The 27,571-nt window shown below is 38.4% G+C and overlaps 1 protein-coding gene across 5 annotated transcripts in view; it reads right to left on the bottom strand.

Annotated features, from left to right (window-relative positions):
- The window catches only part of DPH6 (diphthamine biosynthesis 6), a 356,254-nt gene that overhangs the window by 53,515 nt on the left and 275,168 nt on the right, over window positions 1-27,571 (bottom strand). Inside the window, exons 12-13 of one of the 5 annotated variants that reach the window (XM_065593242.1) lie at window positions 9,876-10,281; window positions 3,049-3,217 (exon numbers count right to left, since the gene is read on the bottom strand). In XM_065593242.1, the coding sequence (XP_065449314.1) occupies window positions 3,096-3,217; window positions 9,876-10,281 (528 nt within the window). In that variant the 3' untranslated portion in view covers window positions 3,049-3,095. Of the gene's footprint in view, window positions 1-3,048; window positions 3,218-3,309; window positions 4,321-9,875; window positions 10,282-27,571 lie in introns of those variants that run through there. The other 4 variants (XM_065593241.1, XM_065593239.1, XM_065593240.1 and 1 more) reach the window with 4 other exon arrangements.

The raw sequence follows: 27,571 nt of genomic DNA, 5'->3' as shown, positions 1-27,571 counted from the left end.
TGAGATTTCTAAAAATAGGTACAGCACTGGACCCAAGGTTTAAGAATCTGAAGTGCCTTCCAAAATCTGAGAGGGACGAGGTTTGCAACGCCGGCTACAAAAGTGCCATGCGAATGCCTATTGTCACTTTCAGGTGACATTATAAATAAGAAGCAGGCCACATTATCTCCCGTAAATGTAAACAAACTAGTTTGTCTTAACGATTGGCTGAACAAGAAATAGAACTGAGTGGACTTTTAGGCTCCAAAGCTTTACATTATTTTGTTTTTGAGTGCAGCTATATAACAAAAAAAAAATCTACATTTTTAAGTTGCACTTTCATGATAAAGAGATTGCACTATGTATGAGGTGAACTGAAAAATACTATTTCTTTTGTTTATCATTTTACAGTGCAAATATTTGTAATAAAAATTATAATATAAAGTGAGCACTGTACACTTTGTATTCTGTGTTGTAATAGAAATCAATATATTTTAAAATGTAGAAAATCACCCAAAATATTTAATAAATTTCAATTGGTATTCTATTGTTTAACAGTATGGTTAATTGCGGCTAATTTTTTTAATCGTGATTATCTTTTTAGAGTTAATCATGTGAGTTAACTGCGATTAATTGACAGCTGTATTTTTTATATTTAACACTATTATAAATGCTGGAGGCAAAGTGGGGTTTGGGGGTGGAGGCTGACAGCTCATGGCCCTCATGTAATGACCTTGTAACCCCCTGAGGGTTCACAACACACAGTTTGAGACCCCCGGTTTTAGAAGACATACTCTTCATGCTTGTAATTCTGCAAAGTTAGCTGGTTACCAGCCTGACTGAAAGCAGCGTCCCAGCTTTATTTTATAGTCCCACATAAACCAGCTAGCTTGAGTTGAAAGCACCACTAAACTCATGTCAGAGGTTTGTGTGTGGAGGGAGGTTAGGGGCAACACTCGAGTAAGAGCCCAAGTTAATTCTGCAGTTAAGACATAATGGACTTATGGAAAGTAAAAGCAGCAGCTCCCAATATGGAGTCAGCCTAAGAGCAAAGAGTCTTAGCAGAAGCAACTGGAGCAGACACAGAGCACATAATCTCCGGAAATTGGTGATTTCCTCAGACTGACTTTTTCAGTTTAGACTCAGTGTTAGGTTTGTTCTGACCTTTTCTTGTTCCTTTACTTTCCTGGCAGCCTCACACTCTTGACCCTCTGTGCTCCTATCATCCTCTCATTTTCCTCTTCTCATCTTCTCTGTACTGTCCCCTTTCTCCTTCATAGCATCCTAGCTCCACATATTTTAAAAAATTACAAGGAGAAATATAGAAAAATAAACTTTAAAAAAATGTGGAACCAACATGCCATTTGGTAAGCATCACTGTATTTATCCTGCTTGTACGTTGAAATGCTGTATTTTTTTCTCTCAGCATTTGCCTGTCTTCTGTATTAGCTATAAACTCTTCATGGCAGGGAGCACATTTGTAATATAAGTATTTGTTTTGTATGGAACCTAACATAATAGGATCCCTATCTTGATTTCCAGCAGCATCTACAGACCCTATACAGATAACAACAAAAAGAACAAAACAGATGCTCATGGGAGTCTTAAGCTAAGATAATTCTTTAATACACAGAAAGCATGCAACCTTCAATATTTTCAGCAAGATATCAAACGTCCACATATTGAGTATTTCTTTTATATCTGAAGGCGATGATGCATTTCTTTATTTGTATACTCTGACAAGTTTTCACCTTCCCTTTCAGATATCAAAGATTTTGAGAATATCTAATTAAGTGACAATACTTAAATCTCCCCAAAAATTTGCTGTTTTCTCTGTCACTATAACTGTTACACTCTCATTTCCCCTTAATCCGGAGCATGTAAGACAGGTCCTGTGTGGACAAAAATTGAACAATATTCTATTTTTTTCCTCTTTCTAGATGTTTTGAGAAAAGTGAAACATGTTCGTGTTTGTAGGTTGGGGCTGTAAGTGGTGGAGATTCCCCCAGTTCCTTCCAGAAACTATTTAACAGAAGGTATGTCTAAACAGGGATACGCAGGAAAGTTAAACTGAATTAATTGAAGATGTAAATTTAACATGCATTATTTAACACTCAATGATTCACTCAGAAGTAAAGTGGTCTTAGAATGCTTTAGCTTAATTCACGAAGTGTCCCTGTCTAGACATGCCCTAAAGAAAATCTTTCCTTGTAACTTTGCTCAACTTCCTCTTATTACTCTTAGTTTTATTCACTATGATTCCCTAAAGAATGCATCATCCATCAAATATTGGAAACTTATTGTGCTCAGATGCTATAGTATCTGAATAAACTCAATGCTGTGCACCTAATCTGATGGAAAACCACCAGTTTAGAAGCAATACATTGTATTTATTTCTTGTAGGTCATTATCATGTCAGGTTAGAAATGAACATGGCAACGTAACACGTTATTTGCGAGCTCCAGTAGGCAGTATCCCAACTAAATTTTCCATGAGTATGTCTTCAAAAACCTGGATGAAAAAGTGGGGTTGGGATTATTTTGATCTCTTGTAAAGTGCTTCAGAATAGATGACTTGCCAAAGTACTAGCTGTCAGGTCACAGTACTTGTTATGACTTCAATATCCCAATAACGACATGGTGTTTTTTTCTTAATTCTCTTCTAACTCTCAATGCTCAGTCAAATACATACAAGATACAAATAGAAAAAAAGCAAATTGCTGCCAAAGTGGATTTCTGGTGATCAACCTTGCCCCCTTATTCCTTCTGTACTATTCCCAAAGGACAATATATGTAATGGGAAGGCACACATACACCATTATGAAAAGTGTTGACAAAATTACATATAGTCTCATCTTAAAGTGTAGCACTACTTTTAAAAGTGAGTAGGCAATAATGACATCTTGTTACTTAACCGATCTGCTCCTGCATGTATTCAGTGCCAATTTACTTAAGTTTAAAAAAAAAGTTTGTATTAATCTTCACTCCTGTCAGTACTGAAAGACCAACAGTTATAGGAAAGTGTCCCGTATTGTATTATGACTCACCCAAAATCATCAACAAAACTGTTAACTAAGTTCTACCTGCAGGTACAATTCATGTTCTGGGATACGGGTCTCAGACCTTATTGAAGAAAATGGCAGTACACATGTGTAACAGATGACAGAATACATCTTGCAGAATTTTTGTCACTGGAAATGATGCACAACTCATAAAGACTACGGTTGGACTTTCAGATTCTAGGATGAAATAGCAGAGTTGGCTGTTAGAAACATCTTTTTCTTGCACAGTGCAAGTCTGATATGGGAATAACTGAGGTTTAATAAACATGGACGTCTACAAATCCTTTTATTCCAGAGTTATTTTTCAGAGTAGAATCACACTTTAAAACTGAGCACATATTTATTAATATTATACTGTTACCAAATTACATTTTGATTTATATTCTCTTTTGTCTTATTGTGTCCCAGTTTTTTCCTATATTATTAAAAAATCAGCATTATATAACAAGATGTTTTAGCAAATGCAAGTCCTTATGCACTCCCTATTAAAGATTCAAAAGTATTTTTGTGTAGAGTGTGTGAACAAGGTTTGTGAAATGCTAATGGTGTGAATTATGGTCATTCATCACTCCTATACTGAGGTATAATCTAGTCTTCCGGATGGTATGGCAAATCATCCTGACATGTTTATATTAATGTGTATGTAAATGAGCATAAGAAAGAAATGGTCAAATTTATGTTAAAGACTTCTAAAGGCTTAACAGCATCTTACTAAGTATATATGTCAGCTTAATCTAATCCTCCTACTTCTAACACGTCCTGTGGTCTCAGCACGGTGCCTATAATGCTCTCATATGTTATGAGGGATTGCCTCTGAGAAGTTCACCATCAGTAGTACACTTTGTTTAATAAAACTTTACATTTGGTCTTAGGCTGACAGAATGCTATCTTTCTCAAATTTGCATCACAAACCTTTAGCTGCTTCTGACATCAATAACACTGGCAATAATACTTTCCAGTAATCTATTACAACACAGAGAGTGCACATATTCTCAGTTCCCATCTTACTTTGTCAGCTGCAAACAGGCTGCTCTAATTTGCCTGGACTGGTTCAAATGAACATTGAAAGTCATTGTGCCAAAAAAGCACTCTTCTAATCAGCATCTCATTTGAGAAGATCTTTGGTGGTGTTCCTTTCCTTGCCTCAAGGTTTTCAAGTTCTACTTAAGTAAAGCATCTTTCTTTCCCTTCATGTCCACACTGATCTCCTTGTAGAATGGACAATGCATTGGGGTTCTGAGCTCACCAAAAAGTCTGCTGATGCCAGCTACTGAATTAACCTCAGGAATGGAACAATAGAGTATGGTTATTACGTTTGTCTCCTGTGGAGTGTTCCCTCTTATCCTAAAAGCTATCAATGGAAACCCATCAATATCTAGAAACACAGCAATGTTTAGTTAGAATAGAATATGTTAGAATTTAGTTAGAATATGACCTCCCATATGAGGTCATAAAAAGAGGACCCACCACAACTCTCTCTCAGTTCCCTTGCAGTTTGAAGCCTATGGTAAATAAGGACTTTGAAAAGCAGGGATGGCGGGTGGGTCATGGGATCCACCCTGAATACAACACCTTGAAGAACTGCAGTTCTTTGTTTTTCAAGTACGTGTCAATGTGGATCCCACTGTAGGTAAATGGCAAGTAGTATACTCTCGGGATTGTGGGAGTGAGTATCATTAGATGAATCAGTCAAACAGGGAATGAAGTATTGCTCTCCCAAACTTGGTGTCTGCCCCAGCACCTGTCAAGGGCATAGTGTTTCATAAGGGCACAGTGTGTCAGTCCATGTTGCAACTTTCCAAATCTCAGAGATCAGAATGTTAATGAAGCAGGTGACAGATGCAGCCTGTGCTCTGGTGCAGTGTGCCTTAATGTTTGAAGAGAGAGGTTTGCCAGCCAGCTGATAACAGTGGAAATGCACTCCATGGTCCATCTGGAAATTTTCTGAGAAAAGATGGTTTGGCCTTTTGACAGGCCAGAAATGGCCACAAAGTGGCCAGGAGACAGCTGAAATAGCTCATTAAGGTAACACAGTAAAGCTTTGGATACATCCAGGGTGTGCAGTTTCTTCCTTCCTGGCATCAAATGCAACTTCAGGAAGAAGTCTGGCAAGGTAATGGATTGATTTGGATGAAAGTCTGAAAACTCCTTAGGGCTGAACTGGGGTGCAGTCTCAGGCACCAGGTTGTTCATATGAAAAACTGTGTAAGACACTCCGGCCATGAGAGCCTGGAGTTCACTGACTCTCAGAGCTGAAGTGATGGTTACTAGAAAGGATAGTTTGTGATGATAAGGTGGTGCATAGACATGGTGATAGTCGTTCAAAGAGAGGCTCCATAGAGGACAAAACTGAGTTCCCATGAGGGAGCTGGATCCTGAACCAGAAGGCAAATATGAAGGAAGACACTAGGGAATTTTGATAATGTTGGCCGTGAGAAGATCAAGCACAATTGTACTGGAGTGTGACATGCCAATGCTGCTGACAAGTGAACTCATCAGATAATTTAATACCTAGTTCAGTGCCTGTCTTGACATGCTGGTGGTGGCTTATACCAGTAGGGGAATCTGGAAAGCCTCTCTGAAAGGAGAAGTTTTGTGCTTGAAGATGAGGAGAACTTATAGCCCACTGACAGTGAAGAGCAACAGACCTCTTTTAGGGGTAGCACCAATGTGAATTGCACTGTCAATAATGGGGCCTGTACTGGTACCGGGAGGCACTTTAGCATGAGTGAGTGTTCCTATTCTCTCCTAAGCTTGTCTTCCATGATTGGTGTCAATGCTGTGGGAGGCAGTCCACAGCCAGGGCTGGTGTCAACACGGTGTTGAATACCATAGGTGGTTCCTTCTCCCCAGCCCTTGATTCCTTGTGGGACTGGTAGATTTTTCTCCAAGGCTTTGCGTTGTCTCTCCTTATGGGAGGCTACTGAGGTGACATCTGTCAGTGTGCCCTTTGATGTCAGAGATGTCTGTTTTGACATCGATGGTGTAGATGCCAGCTTCGGTGCCAGGGGTGGCAGTGCCAGTTCTTTTCTCAGCGCCATCTTTTCTGCATTGGTCTCAGATGTAGTGTATTTATTGGATGGGGTGCTAGATAATGATGGCTTGTCCACTAACAGGATTCTGGAATTGTTTCCTCAGGCTCTGATGAGATCTTCACGGATTGTTCTAGAAGATGGAGTTTCAGCCTTGTGTCTCTCAACTTACGCATTCTAACAGAGAATGACAGACAGGCATACTGAGCATCTGCTAGGTATGTGTGATTCCCCCAAACTAATCCCACTTTGAAGGGGATTAGTCCATTGCAGGATGGACAGGGCTTTAAACCTGCAGGTTTCAAGTCTGCCACATTAAGGAGGTGGGGGTGTCAACAGGGGGGTGTAGTCATTGATACTCAGTTAAAATGGGTCAATAGGATGATTGAGGTTGAACATAAAGGTAATCAAAGGAGTTCTGAAGAAAATCAGAAAGTTTGCAGACGGTTTAGCCAAAGCTAAGAACTAATGTGCTGGATACTCACCAGGTTCCATCTCGCTGACACAGTCTTCGAATTGCAAGGAAACATCATGCTGCTCTGTCCTTTATACCCTCACATGGGGGCATAAAGAGGCACAAGGTGAACAGACACTACTACTTGAAAGTTTCCAGTCTTGTGAGCACTGAGGCTCATGCACACTTACAATAGGATGCACAATGACACATACTTACTCAAAGAAGAATGTTCTATTTTTTAGTCAAAAAAGGTAAAAGGCAATGTGTTTCTATAGTAAGTTAGCAAGGCGCTAGTTGAATCTCTTATGTATTTTAATCTCAAATGGTGGACTAGCATTTAAATTAAAAAGTCAACAACACAGAGTCAGCAACAAAAGCTAGCTTTACTAATTATAAAAAGCCTATGGTTAAGTTTCACCAAATATGGCAGCATAAAAGGCAAAAGTTGAACTCCTCTTTGGACTACAGAAAAAAAGCCTTTCCTGTAAAGCACATTACCATTACTCTAGTGACATCAAAACAAAGTATGACCCTAATAAAGTATAAGTGGAAAGTTCCTAGAACCTAATAACCAGGTTATTAAGCTAAGAATTTTTATGTAAAAACCTATTTATTTAGTATATGTCTATCAACAACAGGACTTCAACTAATTTGACAATTATTTTAACAGCACAATCTCAAAAACTAATAATCTAAATTGTCATTGAATTATAGAATCAAAACAATATTCTGGATTCTATTACTAAAAAGGTTGGGAAAACAATAAAAAAGGTTTGAAAACAGTAGGAAAGAAAAGGATTTCATACTCTTTTTCTTCCTACATGTTTGACCCCTTTGATATGCAGAATTATATAGTTAAAAAACTGTAAACATTGTTTCAAAACTGACAGTCGGAATATATAAAATTTATATTAATTTATATTTCATGAGCTATATAATAATAGCATGAAGAGACTCAAGGGGGTATTTTAGTGGTCCATTAGTATACTGCATCCCTTGAGAGGTTGAAGCAACTCCACTGGAGGCCTTATTCTTCACAATGCACCCAGAATGTATTTTAATGGAGCACTTAACCATACCCCTTGTTGTGCCTTAATGCTGTATTAAAGACCTTTTTTCTGATTTTGATCCTTCATTACAGCAGAAAGGAAACTGGTTTAAAAATTCTCGTATCTGGGGTCTACAGTGTACTGTCAGAGTGGTAGCTAACAGGAAGAGTAGCCTCATCAGTAGCCACTTTACTGGAAATTTTATTTTTAGATACATTGCACAGTGCTTCTTCTCTCCATATGAACTTTTTGAACAGAAGTGTTAAGCAACATGGGTGAAGTTTCCTTTTAAATTCTTTACTGGTAATTTAGTGCTGGCTGTAAATGTAATGCCTACTACGTTTTCACAAGAATGCATTTCTTACCAATGATGATAATGATGATGGTCATTAGGGCCTTAGAGAGATTTAAAAGGAACCCAGGATGAATGAATAAATAAAAACTATGATGACTCATTCTATACCCATGCCATTAGTATAACATAAAATACCAAACAGTCACATTTCCCCCCATCCCATCTATTTATACATTTTGCTCAATTCTAGACTGAAATAAGGCAAATGTACTTTATTCCAAAGTAATTATTATATGCCTTGTGAAGCATCAGGGAGGAAGCAGGCAAAAGGATAATGTAAATCGCATGCTAGGAACATGTTTTAATCAGGCTTCTTCTTAGCTCTCAAACAAGGCATAGTAGAACAACAACATTCTGTCAGGCTATATGTTCATTTCTTGCTTCCTGGATTAAGCATGCTTATTTTCTGCCACATTTTTTATCGCTTTCTATTCTTGTATTTTAAATCTATTAAACAATGTCAAGTTGAATTTCCTTCAAAAACTGCTGCAGGTTAAGTAAAAAAAAAGTAGGATCTTTGAGGGTTAGCTTTTATGTCAGCTAATTAATATGGATCCGTTGTGGTTTTACAAATACCTTTTTGTGTGTATATGTGCATGCGCACAAGAGATGGATATAGACTAAGGACCTGATCCTACAGTATGGAGGTTGTCCGTAACTCTGAAATGTTCATAACTCTGAACAAAGCACAGTTCGGAATCCAGATCCAGCAGTTGACATGCCAGGTCAGGTTTAAGCAGCAGCAAAACTTCCTACTCAGTGCCAGAGAGAGAGAGAGAGAGAACAGCATGTCCCCTTCCCGGGGTGGGGGGAACAGCCTGTCTTCTCCTGGCCGGGGCTGTGTGTGGTAAAAGCAGCCTGTCTCCCGCCCTCCCGATGGGGGAGGAAGGTTTGAAAGTGGTGCAGACTCCTGCTCCTGGCTCTGTCTGTCTCGGTCTGGCAGCCCCAGCATCTTGCTGTAAGTGGCTGCCCTATGTGTGGGGGTGGGGATGGGGATGGGGACAGGCAACCCAGATGTGCCTACCTTTAAGATGCCGTACAGGCACAGTACAGTATTTGCTTATTTTTTTGTCTCTGCTGCTGTCTACTTCCGGTTTCACATGGTGTCTGAGTGACCAGTCAGTCCGTAACTCTGGTGTTCATATCTTTGAGGTTCTACTATACTTCTGTTGAAGTCAATGGCTAAGCTCTTGTTGATTTCAATAAGAGCAGGATTAGGTCTTTAAACATTTTGTAGGCCTGTCAAATGAAAGAGTTTTCTGTGCAGTTGCACGTCCTTACTGTTTTCTCTAACTGAACGTAGCACAGACCCTAGACATCATGACATAGGAGATAAATTATAGTTATAATATTATTGGTTTGAGCTCTCTTTACTTTGCAAGGGAATTGAAATTCTAGAGAGTTCTAATTCTGCAACAAACATTAATGATTCAAACAATATACTAAATTTGTTTGCTCAGCTGTCATTCATCCCTTCAGACAGGTCTATTTTAAAGCCACTGACTGACAAAACACCCAGTCCACATTTAAAGACACTCATGCACTCACCACTATTCTCTACCTTAGAGAAACTGACATTTTTTCATTGTTTTTATATTTTAATCTTGTTTCTGCTCTAAATAATTTTTGCCTGCTAGCATCTGGAAATTACCAGCTATGCTCTACATGATCAGCAATACGAATGCTCGGTAATTAAACTGTTCAAAGACTTTTAGGCAGAAGATTCATCCTTCCAGAGTCTGACTCATTTTTGTTTTTGTCATCTATTTGGACTGCCAGATTTCTTGCCAGGCTAATGTTTTTTTGCTAAGTGGTAATATGGCTGGTGGTCAGAAAAGGAACATTCATACCCTAATCATGCCTACTCTTCACAGGTGCTTTTCCAGCTAAGCTTTAGATATAGGTAAACAAATATTCCCCTTCCTCCCAACAGTAGTCTTACCTGCTTGTAGTGTTCCAGCATCAAAACTATCCTTCCTGTAGAAAGTTCTAAAACACAATGGAATTGCACTGCAATCTTCTGAAAGTTTCTCAACAGCTTGTCTAAACACAGCAACCATATCATGAAGAGTCCTATCTAAATCGACTGACGAAGCAGATGGTGAAATTAAGCTTAGGCATATTGAGATAGATGCACTAGATGCAGAACTGGACTCCACAGCTTCACATACAATTTGGCAGCCCTCTGACAACATCTTCATCACAAAAGTTTTCCTTTTTGGTGGATCATCCACTACTGCAGTGACATGCCACTCAATGAGTGCATCTCTGGGTAGGTGGGGAACCACGACCACAGTTAGAGTTCCACAGACTGCAGCTAGATCACTGTACATCTCTGGATCTTCTGCCTAAAAATTAAACAAAATATCCTGGGCATTAGCAAGGAATGGAAAAAACACAAGAAATAGAATTTTATATACCCTCACAGAACCTGCACCATGAGAATTTAATTTATAAAACTGGCAAAGCTATAAAGAAATAGCAAACACATTAAACGTTAAAGTGAAAGGAATGACTCATATTCCGTTATGTATATTAAAATAAATACAGTGTGTATACTATGATATATTCACATTGTGTTTATATGAATACTTCAGTATTGTTCTCAAGAATGCTTTGGTTTGTTCTGCAATCTTTCTTACTAAGAAAGTAATCTTAAGCAATTATGAGTTTAACAGCTAATACCTGCTCATCTTCCTAACCTTCTCCTCCTACTAGGTCTTTGTCATTCAAAGGAGGAGTACTGATCTTAACAAACTTTATGCTTATTCTTATACAATAGACAGGAATCAAACAGTAAAACAGGATGTAATGTGACATTTGTCCAGTCATTTTCTTTGAATGTAAGAAATGTTACATGGCGCTGCTGAGGCCATGGAAATAAATGAGCACAATATTTATGTTCCCTGAAACAAATTCGGTTACCAATGACACAGGCTGTTCTGAGAAGCAGCTTGTCTTGAACATAGCTTTCTAAAGGGTGAGAGCCTCTCCCTAGTGACAAAGCTCAGCCTGTACTGCCCTGCAGGTCTGAGATTATTCTTACACCAAAGCCCATTACTTGGCAAGCCAACTGCTGTGCCTGTGAGCTGTATTTAATAATGGCAAACAAGAACTGGGATAATATTTAGCTTCTTACTTTCTCTACAAGTCCTGCAAAAATTACAAGCTAAATTTTACTGTACCATGATAACAACTCTGGGAAGGGAACAAAGGGCCGCAGACCACTGCATGTTCACTAAAGTTTCCTCTGGGAATGAGGGGAGGAATTTGAGAAAGTGCACCCTTTTAAATCTAATAGTTAAGCATTTCATATAGAACTTTGTTCTGAATTTTTACTAATCCAGGGATTGACTGCTGGAGAGAGTGCCCCGCTGGTATTGCCCTGCACCTTCTATCCCTTTTCTTCTCACAGCACAGCTCCCTCAGGATAGCAACATAAGGCTCTAGGATTTTAAAACCTGAACAGAAACTCAGAATGGCATACTTTAGCCTCCAACAACCTTAAAGTTAAGCATGGGCTTAAGTGCTTAAAGTTAAATATATTGTCACAGTTACAGAGTGAAATATGCCTCAGACCCCTTTTAGTCCCTCTGACGTGCACTTCTCAGGTGACAAATCTGGCTTCCTGCACCTCACTCTGAGTGGAACCATGCAGCCCAATCACTCAACAGCAGTTCCCTTGTTTCTCAACTGCATTAATATGAGAAGCCCAGCTGCATTTGACACCTGTAAACCCTTCCACTCCAGGGATGGGGGATGAGGGAGTTGATTAAAGTGACTCAAAAGTAGCATCTTCAAAACAAAGCATTATTTATTCATTCCCCAAAGGTACAAAGTATGTAGAGCAAAGGAGAAAAACAACAGAAGACCTACTATATACATGGCTTTTATACCTTAATCTTTCTGTGCCAGCTTTAGTAAATGCTCCTCAGCCCTGCTGGGAGAAACAGATGTACTGCTTACAACATGCTCTCTCTGGTTATTCCCTTCCTAGCCTGTCAGTTTTCGTTGACACTCCCTGGGCAATCTCTGGCCACTCACTCAACTTTGCTCCCTTTTCTAGGTCTGGGGTCCCTTAGATCTCTATCTTTTCATCCTTGGCAAAACATCTATGTCACTAGGGTGGGGCCCAGGAGCTACCTCTTCAAGGCTATGCACCACGTTGCTGTGTTGGAGAACTTGTTGAGATGCTCCTTATCTAGGCCATTGTTCTACTTTTCTTGATTGGTTTCTTTAACAACCCCCTTTGATCTAACTCCACAGCAAGCAGTCCATTATAAACAAGCACACAAAGACATACAATAGATTTATAAAAAATAATACAGATATTTCCAATTCTCCACACATGTGCCTAACTACTTTCCTGAATTGGGGCCCAAATGATTAGTACCATCTTATGTATGCATGTGTTCCAAACACATTTCACTCATGAAACCTGTTAAATGAAAATAAATCTGTTTATGAAAGTAAATCTTATTTTATTATATATATATCCCCCTGAAGGAATATTGTGTTGAAGGAATAATAAATTACTTTTACCTGTCTTCTGAGCATATGAATTTTTATTTAAACAAGTTTTAGATTTTCTCTCTGGTCAATAGCTTTTTTCATTTTTTTTAAGAGATCAGACATTAAGTACTCTTGATATTAGTGGCTTACACTTTCTTCTCCTTTGTGTTTATTGATAACAACTTTTTTATATACCAATTTGCTTATACTACAGTCTCTACTGGTAATTCTGTACATTGCCTGACCTATGAATGGAAAAATAATAACAAGTTAAAACAGTCATTTTACCTAAGTCGATAAGGCCATAACACTCACCCTGCCTTCAATTCACATGCTCAATTTTCATCCACTCACTCTCGACTTCGAGAGGAAGGAATAATGACAGGTTAGAGGCACTTTATTTCAAAATTCACTCACAAAGTTATTGACAACCATTTTTCCACAGAAAAGTCTCTGCTGCTTGACCCTCGTGAGCTGTTTACATGAAAAATGCACTTACTTCTAGATTAACGATAGTGGAGTCTAATTCCATACCAAACATATAGCAATTGCTTTAGCATCTCTGTTTTTGATATGGGACCAGAAATAGGGATAATTTGTCTCAAATTGCAGTCACTTCAGTCATAATAAAATCTCACTGAGTACTGTTTGCTTTCAGTACTTTCATTAGGTAAGCTGGGGCTGTTATTAAGGTACCAACACATAAATGTTATATTAGCACTTAACAGTAGCACAGTATTCTCCTCCAGGAGATGAATTCTAACCTTGTCAATATAATTCTGCTCTGAGTGCTGTAAAACAGTTTGAAAAGATGAAATACTGGTGCTTTGCACTGGAAAAAAAAAGTCATGCTCATTCAGGCTTAAAGGCCACTTTGTTGGCCCAAGGTGCTGAGGTACTGTTTAGAAAATAAGTCTAAAGAAGCTCTCTCAGGTCAAGTCATGCATTGAGACAAACTTTTCTCTTTTCTTGTACTTGTCTTAGGTTGTTAAATCAATTACTTAGTATTTCTGCTTGCCTTCAGCTGCCATTTAGAATATGAGAGGAAATACAAGAAAGGCCAAGATAAAGTACATTTTCAAACTCAACAAATGATAATCATTCTGAGTGAAAGACATGCACTGTGAACCCAAACTGTCTCATACATAGGGCCCTACCAAATTCACAGTCCAGTCTGATCAATTTCATGGCTATAGAATTCAAAATTTAGTCAATTTCACATTTTCAGATGTTTACATCTGCAATTTTCATACTGTTGTAATTGTGAAGGTCCCAACCTAAAAAGTGGTTTGCGGTGGGGTGGGGTTTCAAAGCTGTTATAGGAGGTTCACAGGTTTGCCACAGTCACTTCTGTGCTGCCTTCAAAGCTGGGGAGCTGCAGGAGTTCCCGGAGGTAGAGGTGGGTCTGATTTTCCCCAGGCTGCTGGGAGATATCCTTTTGTTGTATGTGTGGAGGTTAAGGTTTAGTAATTTCATGAGTGAATATGGGATATGACTACATTTTGAGAGAGAAAAATATATGCGTAACTGCTAGTTCTACAAAGAACTGACTTAGAGAACAAAAACGGTTATGTTTCTTTTAGAAGTTTAGTTTATGCAAACCTTCTCTGGTATATATTATTACACCATTACAGTGGCAAGATTAATGTGCCTTTAAATAATACATTTAAAATTTCCTTTACACTGTCTGCATAAAACAGATTGTACCAAACTCCAGAGATCTAGTTTAAGCTTTGCTACAGTCTCCTAGAACAATAGGTTTACGACTTTTATAAGTGGAGATTCCACTAGGAAAACTGCAGAGAAATAAAAAGTTAATTCCTGAGGATAGTAAGACAGAAGTAAACCTTCTTTTCAGCATTCTAGTTTGTCAAACATCTCTGGTGTAACTCCATTGATTTCAGTGGGTAAATCTGGCAGGTCCAGTCTTTCACAGTGATAAAATTAAGTGTGAAGAATCTTTTCTTTCCAAAGCTTACTGTTGTGAACTACAAGAAATAATACCGCCTGGTATTTTGAATTCCTTTCTGAAATTACACAGGTTATTTGTTGTGTACTTAAAAAACCCCCACAATTTAAAGGCAGTATCCAAGATGGGTAGATTAAAATGGTCTTTTAAAAGCTTTAGTATTTATTATGGAAGCAAAAAGGACTTTGTTATTTAAAAATCATGTTTCTGTCTGAAATTTTGCACCCTAATTCTGCAATGTGTTGCACAGAGTGGTGTGTACTTGGACTTTGGTGAGGCTCTGTGTGGGTTCTGCAGCCCTCTTGTGGAGGGTCAACTGGAGAATGGGGGCCTTATTTATTTACTGTTATTAAAAGTAACACTCAGTGTTACTGTAATTGATAAAGACTAGACAAAAAGGGCCTCTATTTTTTCAGTTTGTTTACTCTGTGCATTTGATAGCACATTCTGAATGGCTTCTTTCACTACCTGTACAATTTATAGACAGTTTCCCCTGATGTTTGTGTGGGTCTTTTGCATGCATTTTTAAAAACAGGGGAAGTGGTCAAAAATTGGCTTGGAAACTTAGGGCAAGATTTTTAAAGGAATATAGGTGACTGTCTCACATCGGTTTCAGTACTTCCAAATGAGGCTCTATGCATAATCATGGTGTAAAACTCTATGGTGGTGCTGTGAAGTTAGCAATCAGATGAAAGATGTCAAGTATCAGAGGGGTAGCCGTGTTAGTCTGAATCTGTAAAAAGCAACAGAGGGTCCTGTGGCACCTTTGAGACTAACAGAAGTATTGGGAGCATAAGCTTTCCTGGGTAAGAACCTCACTTCTTCATCTGAAGTCATCTTACTTGCATCTGAAGAAGTGAGGTTCTTACCCACGAAAGCTTATGCTCCCAATACTTCTGTTAGTCTCAAAGGTGCCACAGGACCCTCTGTTGCTTTTTACAGATGAAAGATGGTCAGTTTAACTTAAGACATTTTTGAGTGTATACGAGTGCAACTCCAATTACGCACAAAAGGAATGTAAGGGAATTGGGTTATATGGGAGTGAGGGATACAACTGGTTAGAGTCAGGGCTTGTCATGAGGACAGACCACCTAAACTTCTTCTGTAGTCAACCAAGCATGTCAAAAGCAACTCACCAAAGAATTAACTAAAGATGCCCCCTTAGGCCTCATCCTGCAAAGACTTACATATGTGCTCAACTACATGCACTGTGAGGAGTTCCAAAATCAATGGGACTATTCACAGTGTATAAAGTTATGCACCTGTGTAAGTCTTTATAGGACTGGGACCATAGTGACTAAAGTCCTACAGATAATTCTGATCTGAAAAATCAGTATTATACACACTTTTTCCTCAGAGGATTTTTTTAAAAAGTTAAGCAAATGTAGACGCTCATGACGACCGAAAGTGCTTAGACACTGAACTGTTATACCCAAGTATGGTACAGGTTTTTAGACACAACTGTGCTAATGCATCACCGTCAGTTATTCTAGCTGTTAAGACTTCCATGAGCAGAGATTGTATTAACTTATTAATACAATAAGTATTAATTGTATTAAATTATTTGATGATTCTGTGATGTACAGTAGGCCTCATTGACATTTAAGGCATAAATTATACAGAAATCTTTCTGGTGTACTTTTAATATAAGGGATACCAAGATTGGTGCGTAACATTTCATTTCTAGTTCTGGTTCTCTTCTACCTTGTTTTATATCTTTGGATTTTTAAATATAATTTATTTGAGAAATTTAAGAGGCTGGGTGCTAACTATATTTAGGTTGTGTGACAAACAAATATCCACTGAGAACACAACAGAGACCAGAATCGCATCTCACTTCTGACATAGCAAGTGTTGAACCCATATCTCTAGAACGAATAAGTAACTGAAAACTCTAAGAACTTTGGAAAGACTGTATGGACAGATCATAATACCTGTGTTATACAAGGCTCCTGCTTTTAGGGCGGTCAATCAGGCAGCTTTCTTGAACACTAAATTCACATAAATATTTTATTATAGTAAATTACAAAAAGTAAACAAGAAAACCCCCCCCAAAGTTACCCACCTGCCTGTTTCCATTAAAAAAAAAATCCTCTGTGTACATAGTCCCGAAGCCATACATAATTTCAGATGGAATTCCCTTTTGCTTAATTTATTAGTTAAGGATCGTACTTTTTTTTCTGTCTCATTATCTAGTGACAAAGGCTCAAGAACCCTATTGTCTGTGATTTTTCAACTAGCCATTTAATTTTACTCATTTCAATCTCTTTTCAAAACACATTTTATAGTCAGAGGACACAATGTATATCAGCATGAGAGCATGACAAGATTTTTACATTGCTGGACATCAACCTAGGGAAAAAAGTCACAGAATAACAATGGAAAGTATACAAGGAAATTTCTTATACTTTAAGATGAAAATAACTTTAATTGAGAGTACTGATTATACCAGATTTCCTGTACACAATACTTGAGAGTGTTTATTTAAACTAGTGACATTTGAAGAAGTTCACTCTTTAGAGTCTGATAAATTGCACACAGAGCAGAATCATGTAACATTAGGAATAAGCCACATCTAAGTCAACTGATTTATCAAAAGGTGTAACAGATAGGAGTTTAATAATTTTGATGAATTTATAGCAGTGAGCTAGAGTTCTAAGAGAAGCAAAATCTTAGGTGATTGCTTCTTTTCATTTAGTACCGTATCGCTATGAATGAATCTGTACTTCAACAACACAAAGGAAGAAATAATAGTTACTGGTACTATGCAAATGAATGCATCCTTTGCAAAGCATTGAAAATGTAGAGTGGGCTTTATGTCCTACCCACTGCTTATTCTGTCTTTCCACCAGCGCCTCTGTGCCTGATCTCTAAACACCCATACTGAGAAGGCAACCATCTTACTCATCATGGCCTTTAATCTCCTTTGCTGATAGTTTTAAATTTTTAAACAGCCCTATGTTGTGCTTCCTTTTATGTGTTCTCATAGCTACGGAAATAATTTTGGAAGCAAAATATCTAAACAGTAAGCATAATAAAAATGAAACAGGTTAAAGCTTACTAGCAGCAGGGAGCAGATGTAGCAAAACTCTGCCAGTTCCCCTACATTTCCTCCCCAGCAGGGACTTTCTATCAAGCTGTGAGTTAGTTCTATAGTATAATGCAGGCTGCTGTTACAGCAATTGCACCTTCCTATACCTCAGTATTGTACTAAGAATTCACTTTGATTTCTGATTTCTTTCTTTGTAATAATAATGTTTAAAGCAGTTCCTGCAGAGCTAAATGTAAAGTCAAGCACTATATGCCAGATGATCAGAAGGGCATGAAAATGTGAAATTGATAAGAAAATAATTATATATTGAAAAGCTATTTTCTTTGGTTTAAAAATATTAACTTTTCTCTTGCCAAACTGAAGGTTCTTGAGCCAAGATAAAACCAGTTAATGATTAAAGTTAAGGTTCCTTGAAATACGTCTCAAACATACATCATTCAATATATCAGTTACAATGTGGAAAAAAGATTCCTATTCAAGGAACAAAGTCATAAATTGATAGCAATATAAACTGAAAGCAAATGAAGTCTGCCACATGAAACATGATCACAGACTGTCACTCTTGAGGGTTTTATACTTCATGTGCAGTGTCAAAAATAAGCCCTTTTGGAAAGAGAGTAACTGAATGAAGGATGTTAAAGGTGGAAATATTCTACCTGATGAAAAGCAGTTGAGGAGGTATATTCAAATAGGGACAAAAGAAAATTTAATGCCCAAAATCTCTTCCATGGCCATTAAAATGGCTTACTTTAAGATTCACAGTGGAAATGTCAGGTATTGCTATAAGTTGTCTTTGCAAGTCTGCTTTGCATCTGAAGTCTTGAACACACTTGAGCTGTGGGGTTTATTTTCAAACACAAAACCTTAATTACGACTCCATACTTCCTCCAGAATACATTATATACCGCCCACTTAGCCTGTGAACATGTCAACGCTAATGTTGCTGAGGTTGTAATTAAGCTTTTGTGTTATATAGTAAGGAAGGTTAATATGGTGTGTGTTTACTTATTTGTTGTAGGCAGAAAGAAGTTCATTGTAGGGATATAGGGTAAAATCTTGGCTGCACTGAAGTCAATGGCAAGACCCCCATAGACTTCAGTGGGGTCAGTATTTTACCCATAGAGTAGGCCACTGCCATTGGTAACATGTTGCGTGGATGTGCAGTTAAGAAGAGTTTCATAAATTGGCAGTTCCTTGCTTTCGAGGATTTGCATTGCAAATTGTCACAATTAATCAACCTTAATCCCATTTCTCTGTTTTTGCTTTGTTTATAGCATGTAGGGAGCTACATCTATGGCAGAATATAATACCCTGATGGCATAGAAAGGTCAGCTATAGGGAGACGGAGCAAATTACACTAGTCCTGCATGGACTACACTAGCTTCTTATTCATTTCCAGGTGCAATTCAACATGTCGGTATTAGTCATTGAAGTCCTATATAGTTTGGACCCTAGCTTCTGAGAGACTGGAAGGCAGTGCTAGGCTGTGCCATTGCAGTTGAGACCAGCTGATAACAGTTCATATATTTGGGCATCTGGAGAGGCTAAGGCAGGATATATTCAGCACAGGGTCCTTGACTCTGGAACTCACTTCAGAAGTTGATCCAACAGAGTCTGGATTTGTTAATAGATACATACTTCTTACCATTTGTTACACTAAGATATTTTTAAAAATACATTGAGTACACACAATATCAATACACAGAGACATACACACTCACTACATGTGTAGCTATATTGTATATGGACATCTAACTACATACAAAATGTGCTCAGAAACAGTAAAGGACACATTTTAAAAGCTAATAAAAATATTACCAAAACTACAGATCAAGAATTGAAAAATGTTGGCAATTAATATTTTTGTCAGTAAATACTTAATATTCTTTTCTTTCATTTTCTAAACTATGTGGCTTTAGATTTCTTTTTATTTTGAGGTATATGGTTTATCTATATGCACAAATGCTTTTTGTAGTCAATCATAGAAGATTATCCTGGATGTTTCAACAAAAAATTTTACTGGTGCAAGACCTACTCAAAAACACCTCCACAATATTTATCATTAATACATGTCCCAGACGAAACTAAAACCCCAGGTTTCAAGTTTGTTTCCAGCTTTGTTTGAAAAATTACAACTAGAAGATTGACAGGGAGTTACAAGAATGTACCACACTAGCTGAAAGCATTTATTCTGCTTCATGGCAAAGAACAACAACAGAGAGGAAGTTAAAGTAATTATTCACTGCTGAGCTGGCATACATGTTACTGGGTCAACAGTTAGCACTGTCTGATGTGCAGAAGTTTAAAGTGGCATAAAAGTAATGTTAGTTCACATTCATGTCACTATGAGTACTAGCTTGAAGGGGAGTAGAGAAAAGGACAAAGATTTTGTTTTGTTTTGACATTTATGAGTAAGTAGATTGGTGAAGATGTGGAGTTATATTTTTTGGCCCATATGATAAGAGTGAAGGGAAAGACATTTTATATTATGGCCAGAACAGAGGAACCTGAGATTATAATAGGGTACTGGAGTTCAGTAGGATACCTTGGATTGTACTATAAATTAGGTTGGGAGAATTTTCCTGTGGAGAAGGTACTTTCCTGGGAGCCTTTCCCTTGGTTTCCTAGTTTAGGTTCTGACTCATGACTACAGCCTCAGTGGCAGAGTAATAATAGGGTTATGTAGCAACTTCCCACTCCAGTAGAAATGAGAGAGCCATAAGGTCTGGACTTGAAGGGTGATTTGTTTTGGGTGGTGGGCTTTGATTGGGGTTTGAGGGGAGAGTTCTAGTTTGTATTCTCCTATTTCATTGTGGGGTTTAAGGGCAATTTGTTGTTCACACACAGTAGAAGGGCTTTGGTTCCTGCCCTAGAGGATATTATTTGTTTGTTCCACTACAGCAGATACAACTCATCAATGGCTACTGAGTGGTGGCTATAAGGGTACTGCCATTAGAGTTGGGATGTGAGGCCCACTGTGGTAGTTGACTGGCTCCTTAGAGGTGGGTTCTTGGCTATTTGTGGGATGAGTATGAGAGGATTCATAAGGAAGAGACCATTTTCTAGATGTAGACCAGGTATTTAGCATTTGATATCAGACCCAATGGTCTTGTTGAAAGTGTCTTCTCTGGAGCTTTCAAAAGGGACGCTACTATGCAGTTCATGCTATTAAATGCCGGGTCATTGGTTAATAAAAATGCACTTTCTGTTTGTGGAGTTTGCAACAGTGGTTGTCCTTTTGGATCCTTGGTTATTCCTGGATTCCCAGATTGAAGCCTTAATACAGAAGACAGACCATTCTTACAGAGGGATCTTGGGCTCTGAATTTTATTTTCCTGTTGATCTGATAAAGTCCTACCCTGTTAAACCATATTACAGCAGCAGTGATAAAATAGATTCCTACGGGACTCTATAGGAGAGAGCCTTTTGGCCCCCATATCACCACCAAATGAAACCTTCTATACCGGAAATAAAGGAGTGGAACCACTTACAGTTTGATTAGTAGTGTTTTATGATTAAGGATAGCAAAAGCTGCAAACATATCTGATACGGTCTTTCATCTGTCAGTTGAAGAGTGCTTATTGCACAAACTAATGCTAACTACACACTCTGTTAGGACAAGTCCCTAGACTGAAGGTAACAACGAACCCTGTTCCATGCAGAGGCCACTGAGGTTGATTATCCAACTACTTTCTTGATCTTTCCTCTAACAGGGAGGTTTGAGATGATGTATGACTGTGTGTAATTAGGTCTCCAATTTCATGAGGTCGTTTTTCAAGCAAAGGTTGCATTTTCAGCACTTTTTAAACAGACCAGCATTCTGCCTTCCTTAAGAAAGCACTGATAACAGGGGCCCAACTAATGAGAAAAAGTTCCTAATGGCCTCCACAAGACATGACAGGTATGGAATCTGACCAGAGGTTGTCACAGGGCAAAGATATTGTCTCACCCATCCAGGACAGTGGATGCATTCATGACCCCTTGTTTAGTGCAAAAGTGACAGGCTTAAAACACAACTAATCTCCTCTGCAAAGAAGATGGAAAATCACTCAAAGCACTCAGATAAAGAGACTGCTGCAGGGGAAAAACAGTCAGTCTTGATGAACCAGGCTGTTTACCACTCTGAACAACTCGACGGGCAATTCTTCACTGTGTCTAATTTGGACACTAAATTCTTTGCCTCTATTCTAATTAGATAATAAAGAATATGGGCCAGATCCTCAACTGGTGTAAATCAACATACTCCATTGACTACAACAGAAGGATGCTGATTTACACCAGCTGTGGTCTGGCTTGATATATTCCCATGAAGTAAGTAAACAGACACACACACACGACTATAACTATTTTACATTTATGTTCAGAATGAATAAAATGTGTTTTAAAGATAATCTTCATCCATGCTTATTAGAACATTAATTACTCTGTAATGGTTTTTTATTCGCATACACATACATTTAATTTGTAATAAAGGTTTTAGTTAAGACCACACAAACTGTTTCACTGTTCCCTTTGTTAATTATATTCTGTTTTAAATGCACCAGTCGATATAGATTTAATTATTTTTACAAACAGAATATTATAATCTCCCTCCTTACAAATATAAAATAAAAAAAATAGTGGTAATCCTTTCACATCCCACTGTGGGCAAGTGTCAAAAAGCCAGAATATTTCCAAGGTCCTCCAGAGTTCCACTATCTGCATCTGACCCGTGTTAAATATTCTTATTACAATTACTTCAAATGAATACAAAAGCTTTGTTTAATCCTAACCCTGGGGAAATGATATACACTAGGCACAAGATGAAAGACCCACTGCTACTGTGCTGTTTGAATGCACTGCATGTTCTTAACATGGGCTGTAAAAAAAGACCTGTTTTAATATCTCAAATGGAACATTCAAAACATCATCTAGCTGCAAAATAAATATCATAAACCTGATGTGAGAGAAGGAGGACACAGAAAGACGCCTTTTCAGACTACTGAATTTTTGATATTGGTTTATGGCCATATTTTTCAAAATTATTAATTTTCTTTTGATAATATGACCAATTATATTAATTAATATGTAGGAGATCTTTTCAGCAATGAAAATGTAGCAGAGTTTAATGTACCTGTCATTTTACATCTTTATACTGTTCATTAAATTCTGTATCTTATATTTCAATTATTCTCTTTGTAATTACCAAGTGAAGAAGGGGGTGACTTTAACTAGCATTTCCTATACAATGGCCTACAGGTCAAAGTATATGGCATAATTTCAAATAATGGTTTATATATCTTATTATAAATATTAATATAAAATATAAATAAGTACATGCACTAAAATATGTATACAAACACATTTTCCTTGTCTATTATAGCTTTATAGCATCTACTCTGAATAGTGAAAGAGTACATATCCATCCACACAGATCTAGGATCTCACAGTGGAGTCCATTTTTCTTCAAAAGTTTCCATGCCCTCTTTAAGCTAAAAGGTAATCTACTCAATGGATAAAGAGGATCTCAAGCCTCTGTCCAATTCTTTTTAGCAGGAGTAGTCCCTGTTGTCCAGTGTTTGAATATAACCTCTTTCTGTTCTTACTAGGATAAATAGCCATGGCCATTTACAAATTGTATTCAAATTAACGACTGCCAATATACTAAAATACCAAGGGCCAGATTTACAAAGAAATTGAAAGATCTTAAAGATGAAGATTGGCCTGTAAAGAAGGTAGTTTCCTGGGAGCCTTTCCCTTGGTTTCCTATTTTAGGTTCTGACTCATGACTACAGCCTCAGTGGCAGAATAATAGGGTTATGTAGCAATTTTCAAAAGTCCCTAAGCATGTTAGGTGCCTAAATCCCATGGAAGCCAATGGAATTAGGTTACTAACCTGCTTAGGTGTTCTTTTGAAAATCCCACTAAATAACTATTTGCATCTTTAGGTGCCTAAATACTTTGTAAATCTGGCTCCATGGCCAAAAGATTCACATTTGGGCACTTAAAGTTACAGTCCTAAATCCATATTTAGGCACCTTAATACAAGTGGCTTGATTTTCATAAATCCTGGAGCACCCATCGAATTCAATGGGATTTGTTGGTGCTCAACACTTCTGAAAATCAGGCCACCTTTATTTAGGAACCCACACTTGTATTAAGGAGTTAGTTTACACAACCAGGTTTGAAAGTTTTGCCCAAAATTTAAAATAAGCAAGGTACATAGACATGATATCCATCGGATAAAATATGGCAAATCTCTTTCCTCAACTTCTACATGATGTGCCATTAAGATGCATATTGTCAGTAACCCAACCGGTATATCTGGCAGAGTAAAAGTAATTAGTAGCACTTATTTCTGGGTTTGAAGCAATCATGGGCTCTCACAACCACTCACACTGAATGAGTGCCATAAAAAAGCATTTGGGGAACTCCTTGTAGGACTCCCCCACAGAACAAAGGCAGTAAATCCAATGTTACTGTCTTTTAATTGCTGCAATATGCTGCAATCCTCCCTGTGTGCTCAGGATGGAGTATGTTTTTAATTTTTTACTGTCTTTGTTGGAAAGTATTTAATGGAGTGAGATAAGCAGTCCATGCCTGAAATTTTGTTTTGCCAAATCCAAATCTGGCAAAAACACCCAGCATGCATATACTTTTTGATGCCACTAACTGGATTTTTCAATGCAAAGTTCATTGATATTGATGATGATGATGGATATGCTGGGAATAGTCAAAGTAAAAGAATTAATTCAACATGGAACTAACACATTCAACCATAATATCATAATTTATAGAAAGAAAATGAAAATATAAAATGAACTGCTTGAATCAATGGATGTAGACTAACTGGTGTTAGAATTAGCAATAGATCTTGCTATGATGTTAAATGTTATCTTACTCTATAAAGTTCACATTTATTCCACATCTTGTCATGGAAATTTGTTCTGATCTTTCCAGTTCTTTCTGATCTCTGTTTCATCCATTTCCCCAAACTCCCCATTCAACTACTGCTTCATTATCACACAAAATGCATGTAACCATCTGGAAATTCTCACTTATTACTCAAAGTTTAGAATGAAGTTTAAAAACTAAATTTAAAACCTGTAAAAGTAAAAAAAAAATGCCCTCAACATCACCACATATATTAAGTGTTTAAACAAATATTTCCTTTTTTAGGACAAGGAAAAGAAAAAGAGATAAAATTCTGTACAGTTTTGGCAAACCTACCACCTGAAGTTTTGTATACACCATCAAATCTGAATAAGAGATGAAAACCACTTTCACTATCCAGCTACTATTTGTGGGGAACAACATTTCAAAAGTAGTCAAAGGCCTTAGAGTACCCTTAACTCATAGATGAAATCCAACTAGGCGTGGCTTAACAGAAATCTTCTGTGATCTTAAACACAAAAAGGAAGCTTACAAGAAGTGGAAACTTGGACAGATGACTAGGGAGGAGTATAAAAATATTGCTCGAGCAGGCAGGGGTGTAGTCAGGAAGGCCAAAGCACAATTGGAGTTGCAGCTAGCAAAGGATGTGAAGGGTAACAAGAAGGATTTCTACAGGTATGTTAGTAACAAGAAGGAGGTCGGGAAAGTGTGGGACCCTTACTGAATGGGGGAGACAACCTAGTGACAGATGATGTGGATAAAGCTGAAGTACTTAATGCTTTTTTTGCCTCGGTCTTCACAGACAAGGTCAGCTCCAAGACTGCTGCACTGGGCAGCACAGTATGGGGAGGAGGTGAGCAGCCCTCAGTGGTGAAAGAACAGGTTAAGGACTATTTAGAAAAACTGGACATGCACTAGTCCATGGGGCCGGATCTAATGTATCTGAGGGTGCTGAAGGAGTTGGCTGATGTGATTGCAGAGCCATTGGCCATTATCTTTGAAAACTCATGGAAATCGGGGCAGGTCCTGGACGATTGGAAAAAGGCAAATATAATGCCCATCTTTAAAAAACGGAAGGAGAATTCGGGGAACTACAGACCAGTCAGCCTCCCCTCAGTCCTTGGGAAAATCATGGAGCAGGTCCTCAAGGAATCCATTTTGAAGCACTTGGAGGAGAGGAAGGTGATCAGGAACAGTCAACATGGATTCACCCAGGGCAAGTCATGCCTGACCAACCTGATTGCCTTCTATGATGAGATAACTGGCTCTGTGGATATGGGGAAAGCAGTGGACATGGATATATCTTGACGTTAGCAAAGCTTTTGATATGGTCTCCCACAGTATTGCTGCAAGTTAAAGAAGTATGGATTGGATGTATGAACTATAAGGTGGATAGAAAGCTGACTAGATCGTTGGGCTCAACGGGTAGTAATCAACGGCTTGATGTCTAGTTAGCAGCCAGTATCAAGCGGAGTGTCCCAAGGGTCGGTCCTAGTGCTGGTTTTGTTCAATATCTTCATTAATGATCTAGATGATGGGATGGATTGCACCCTCAGCAAGTTCGCAGATGACACTAAGATAGGGGGAGAGGTAGGGATAGGATAGGGATAGAGTCCAGAGTGACCTAGACAAATTGTGGGTTTGGGCCAAAAGAAATATGATGAGGTTCAACAAGGACAAGTGTGGAGTCCTGCACTTAGGACAGAAGAATCCCTGCTACAGGCTCGGGACCGACTGGCTAAGCGGCAGTTCTGCGGAAAGGACCTGGGGATTCCAGTGGACGAGAAGCTGGATATGAGTCAACAGTGTGCCCTTGTTGCCAAGAAGGCTAATGGCATATTGGGCTGCATTAGTATGAGCATTGCCAGCAGATCAAGGGAAGTGATTATTCCCCTCTATTCGGCACTGATGAGGCCACATCTGGAGTAGTGTGTCCAGTTTTGGGCCCTCCACTGCAGAAAGGATGTAGACAAATTGAAGAGAGTCCAGCAAAGGGCAACAAAAATGATTAGGGAGCTGGGGCACATGACTTATGAGGAGAGGATGAGGGAACTGGGCTTATTTAGTCTGCAGAAGAGAAGAGTGAGGGGGGATTTGATAGCAGCCTTCAACTACCTGAAGGGGTTTTCCAAAGAGGATGGAGCTAGGCTGTTCTCACTGGTGGCAGATGACAGAACAAGGAGCAATGGTCCCTCTCAAGTTGCAGTGGGGGAGGTCTAGGTTGGATATTAGGAAAACTATTTCACTAGGAGGGTGGTGAAGCACTGAAATGAGTTACCTAAGGAGGTGGTGGAATCTCTGTCCTTGGAGGTTTTTAAGGCCCGGCTTGACAAAGCCCTGGCTGGAATGATTTAGTTGGGGTTGGTCCTGCTTTGAACAGGGGGTTGGACTAGATCACTTAATGAGGTCTCTTCCAACCCTAAACTTTAGGAAAAGAAAGAAAAACACATTTAAAGCCTTAATTCTCACCCAGAGATGATCAGAATCAATATATTCTTATTGGCCCAACTGTACCCACCTACACTGTAGCTGCACCATGTGTTAGAGGCACAAGGAATTGTTGAAAACTACCTTAATGCACACCTAAACTGCACACCTTAATGCATCCTTTGGGGAACAAGAGGCCCCAAAGTGAATGGGGACAGATGGAAAGAAAGTGGGGCCACAGCTTTGCTAGACCACCCAGCTGAGCTGGCTGGGCACTCAGGGAGGAGTATAGTGCACCAGTTGAAAGGGGGTATCATTGGGTTTACTCCCTTTGTGCTGTGGGGACTCCTGCAAGCAGTTCCTCCTGGAGTTCCCCTTGGGGCAAAGAAGCTTGACCCCACACAGTGAGAACAGCCTAAAAGACACAATTCAACCCTTACTGAGTAAAGTACTTAAACAGATTAAATTAATAAAATTTTGCAGCCAGAGTCACTGTTATATCATTATACAATAAATATTTGGAATATTTCCATCTATCAATAATGCCATCTGTCCCATCCAATACAAATGGACTACAATCCATATGGCTTATTTCTTCTATTGATTACTCTGATGAATGAGTTAGCAAAACCACTCACAAAATCATCATATTACATGACAATGTCATTAAAAAGATGCGAAGAAAAGAAAAACACAAGATGATACTTATCCTGAAAACTGTCAGTTCAATCTACAGGAAGTTTTAGAAACGTTATGCTATAAACTTAAAATAAAAAAAAGGGGGGGGGGGAGCTCTGAACGTTAA

This window comes from Chrysemys picta, chromosome 4 (genome assembly GCF_011386835.1).
Source record: "Chrysemys picta bellii isolate R12L10 chromosome 4, ASM1138683v2, whole genome shotgun sequence".
Taxonomy (NCBI): Eukaryota; Metazoa; Chordata; order Testudines; family Emydidae; genus Chrysemys; species Chrysemys picta.
Note: the sequence above shows the minus strand (reverse complement) of the source record. Positions and strands in the feature narration are given on the sequence as shown.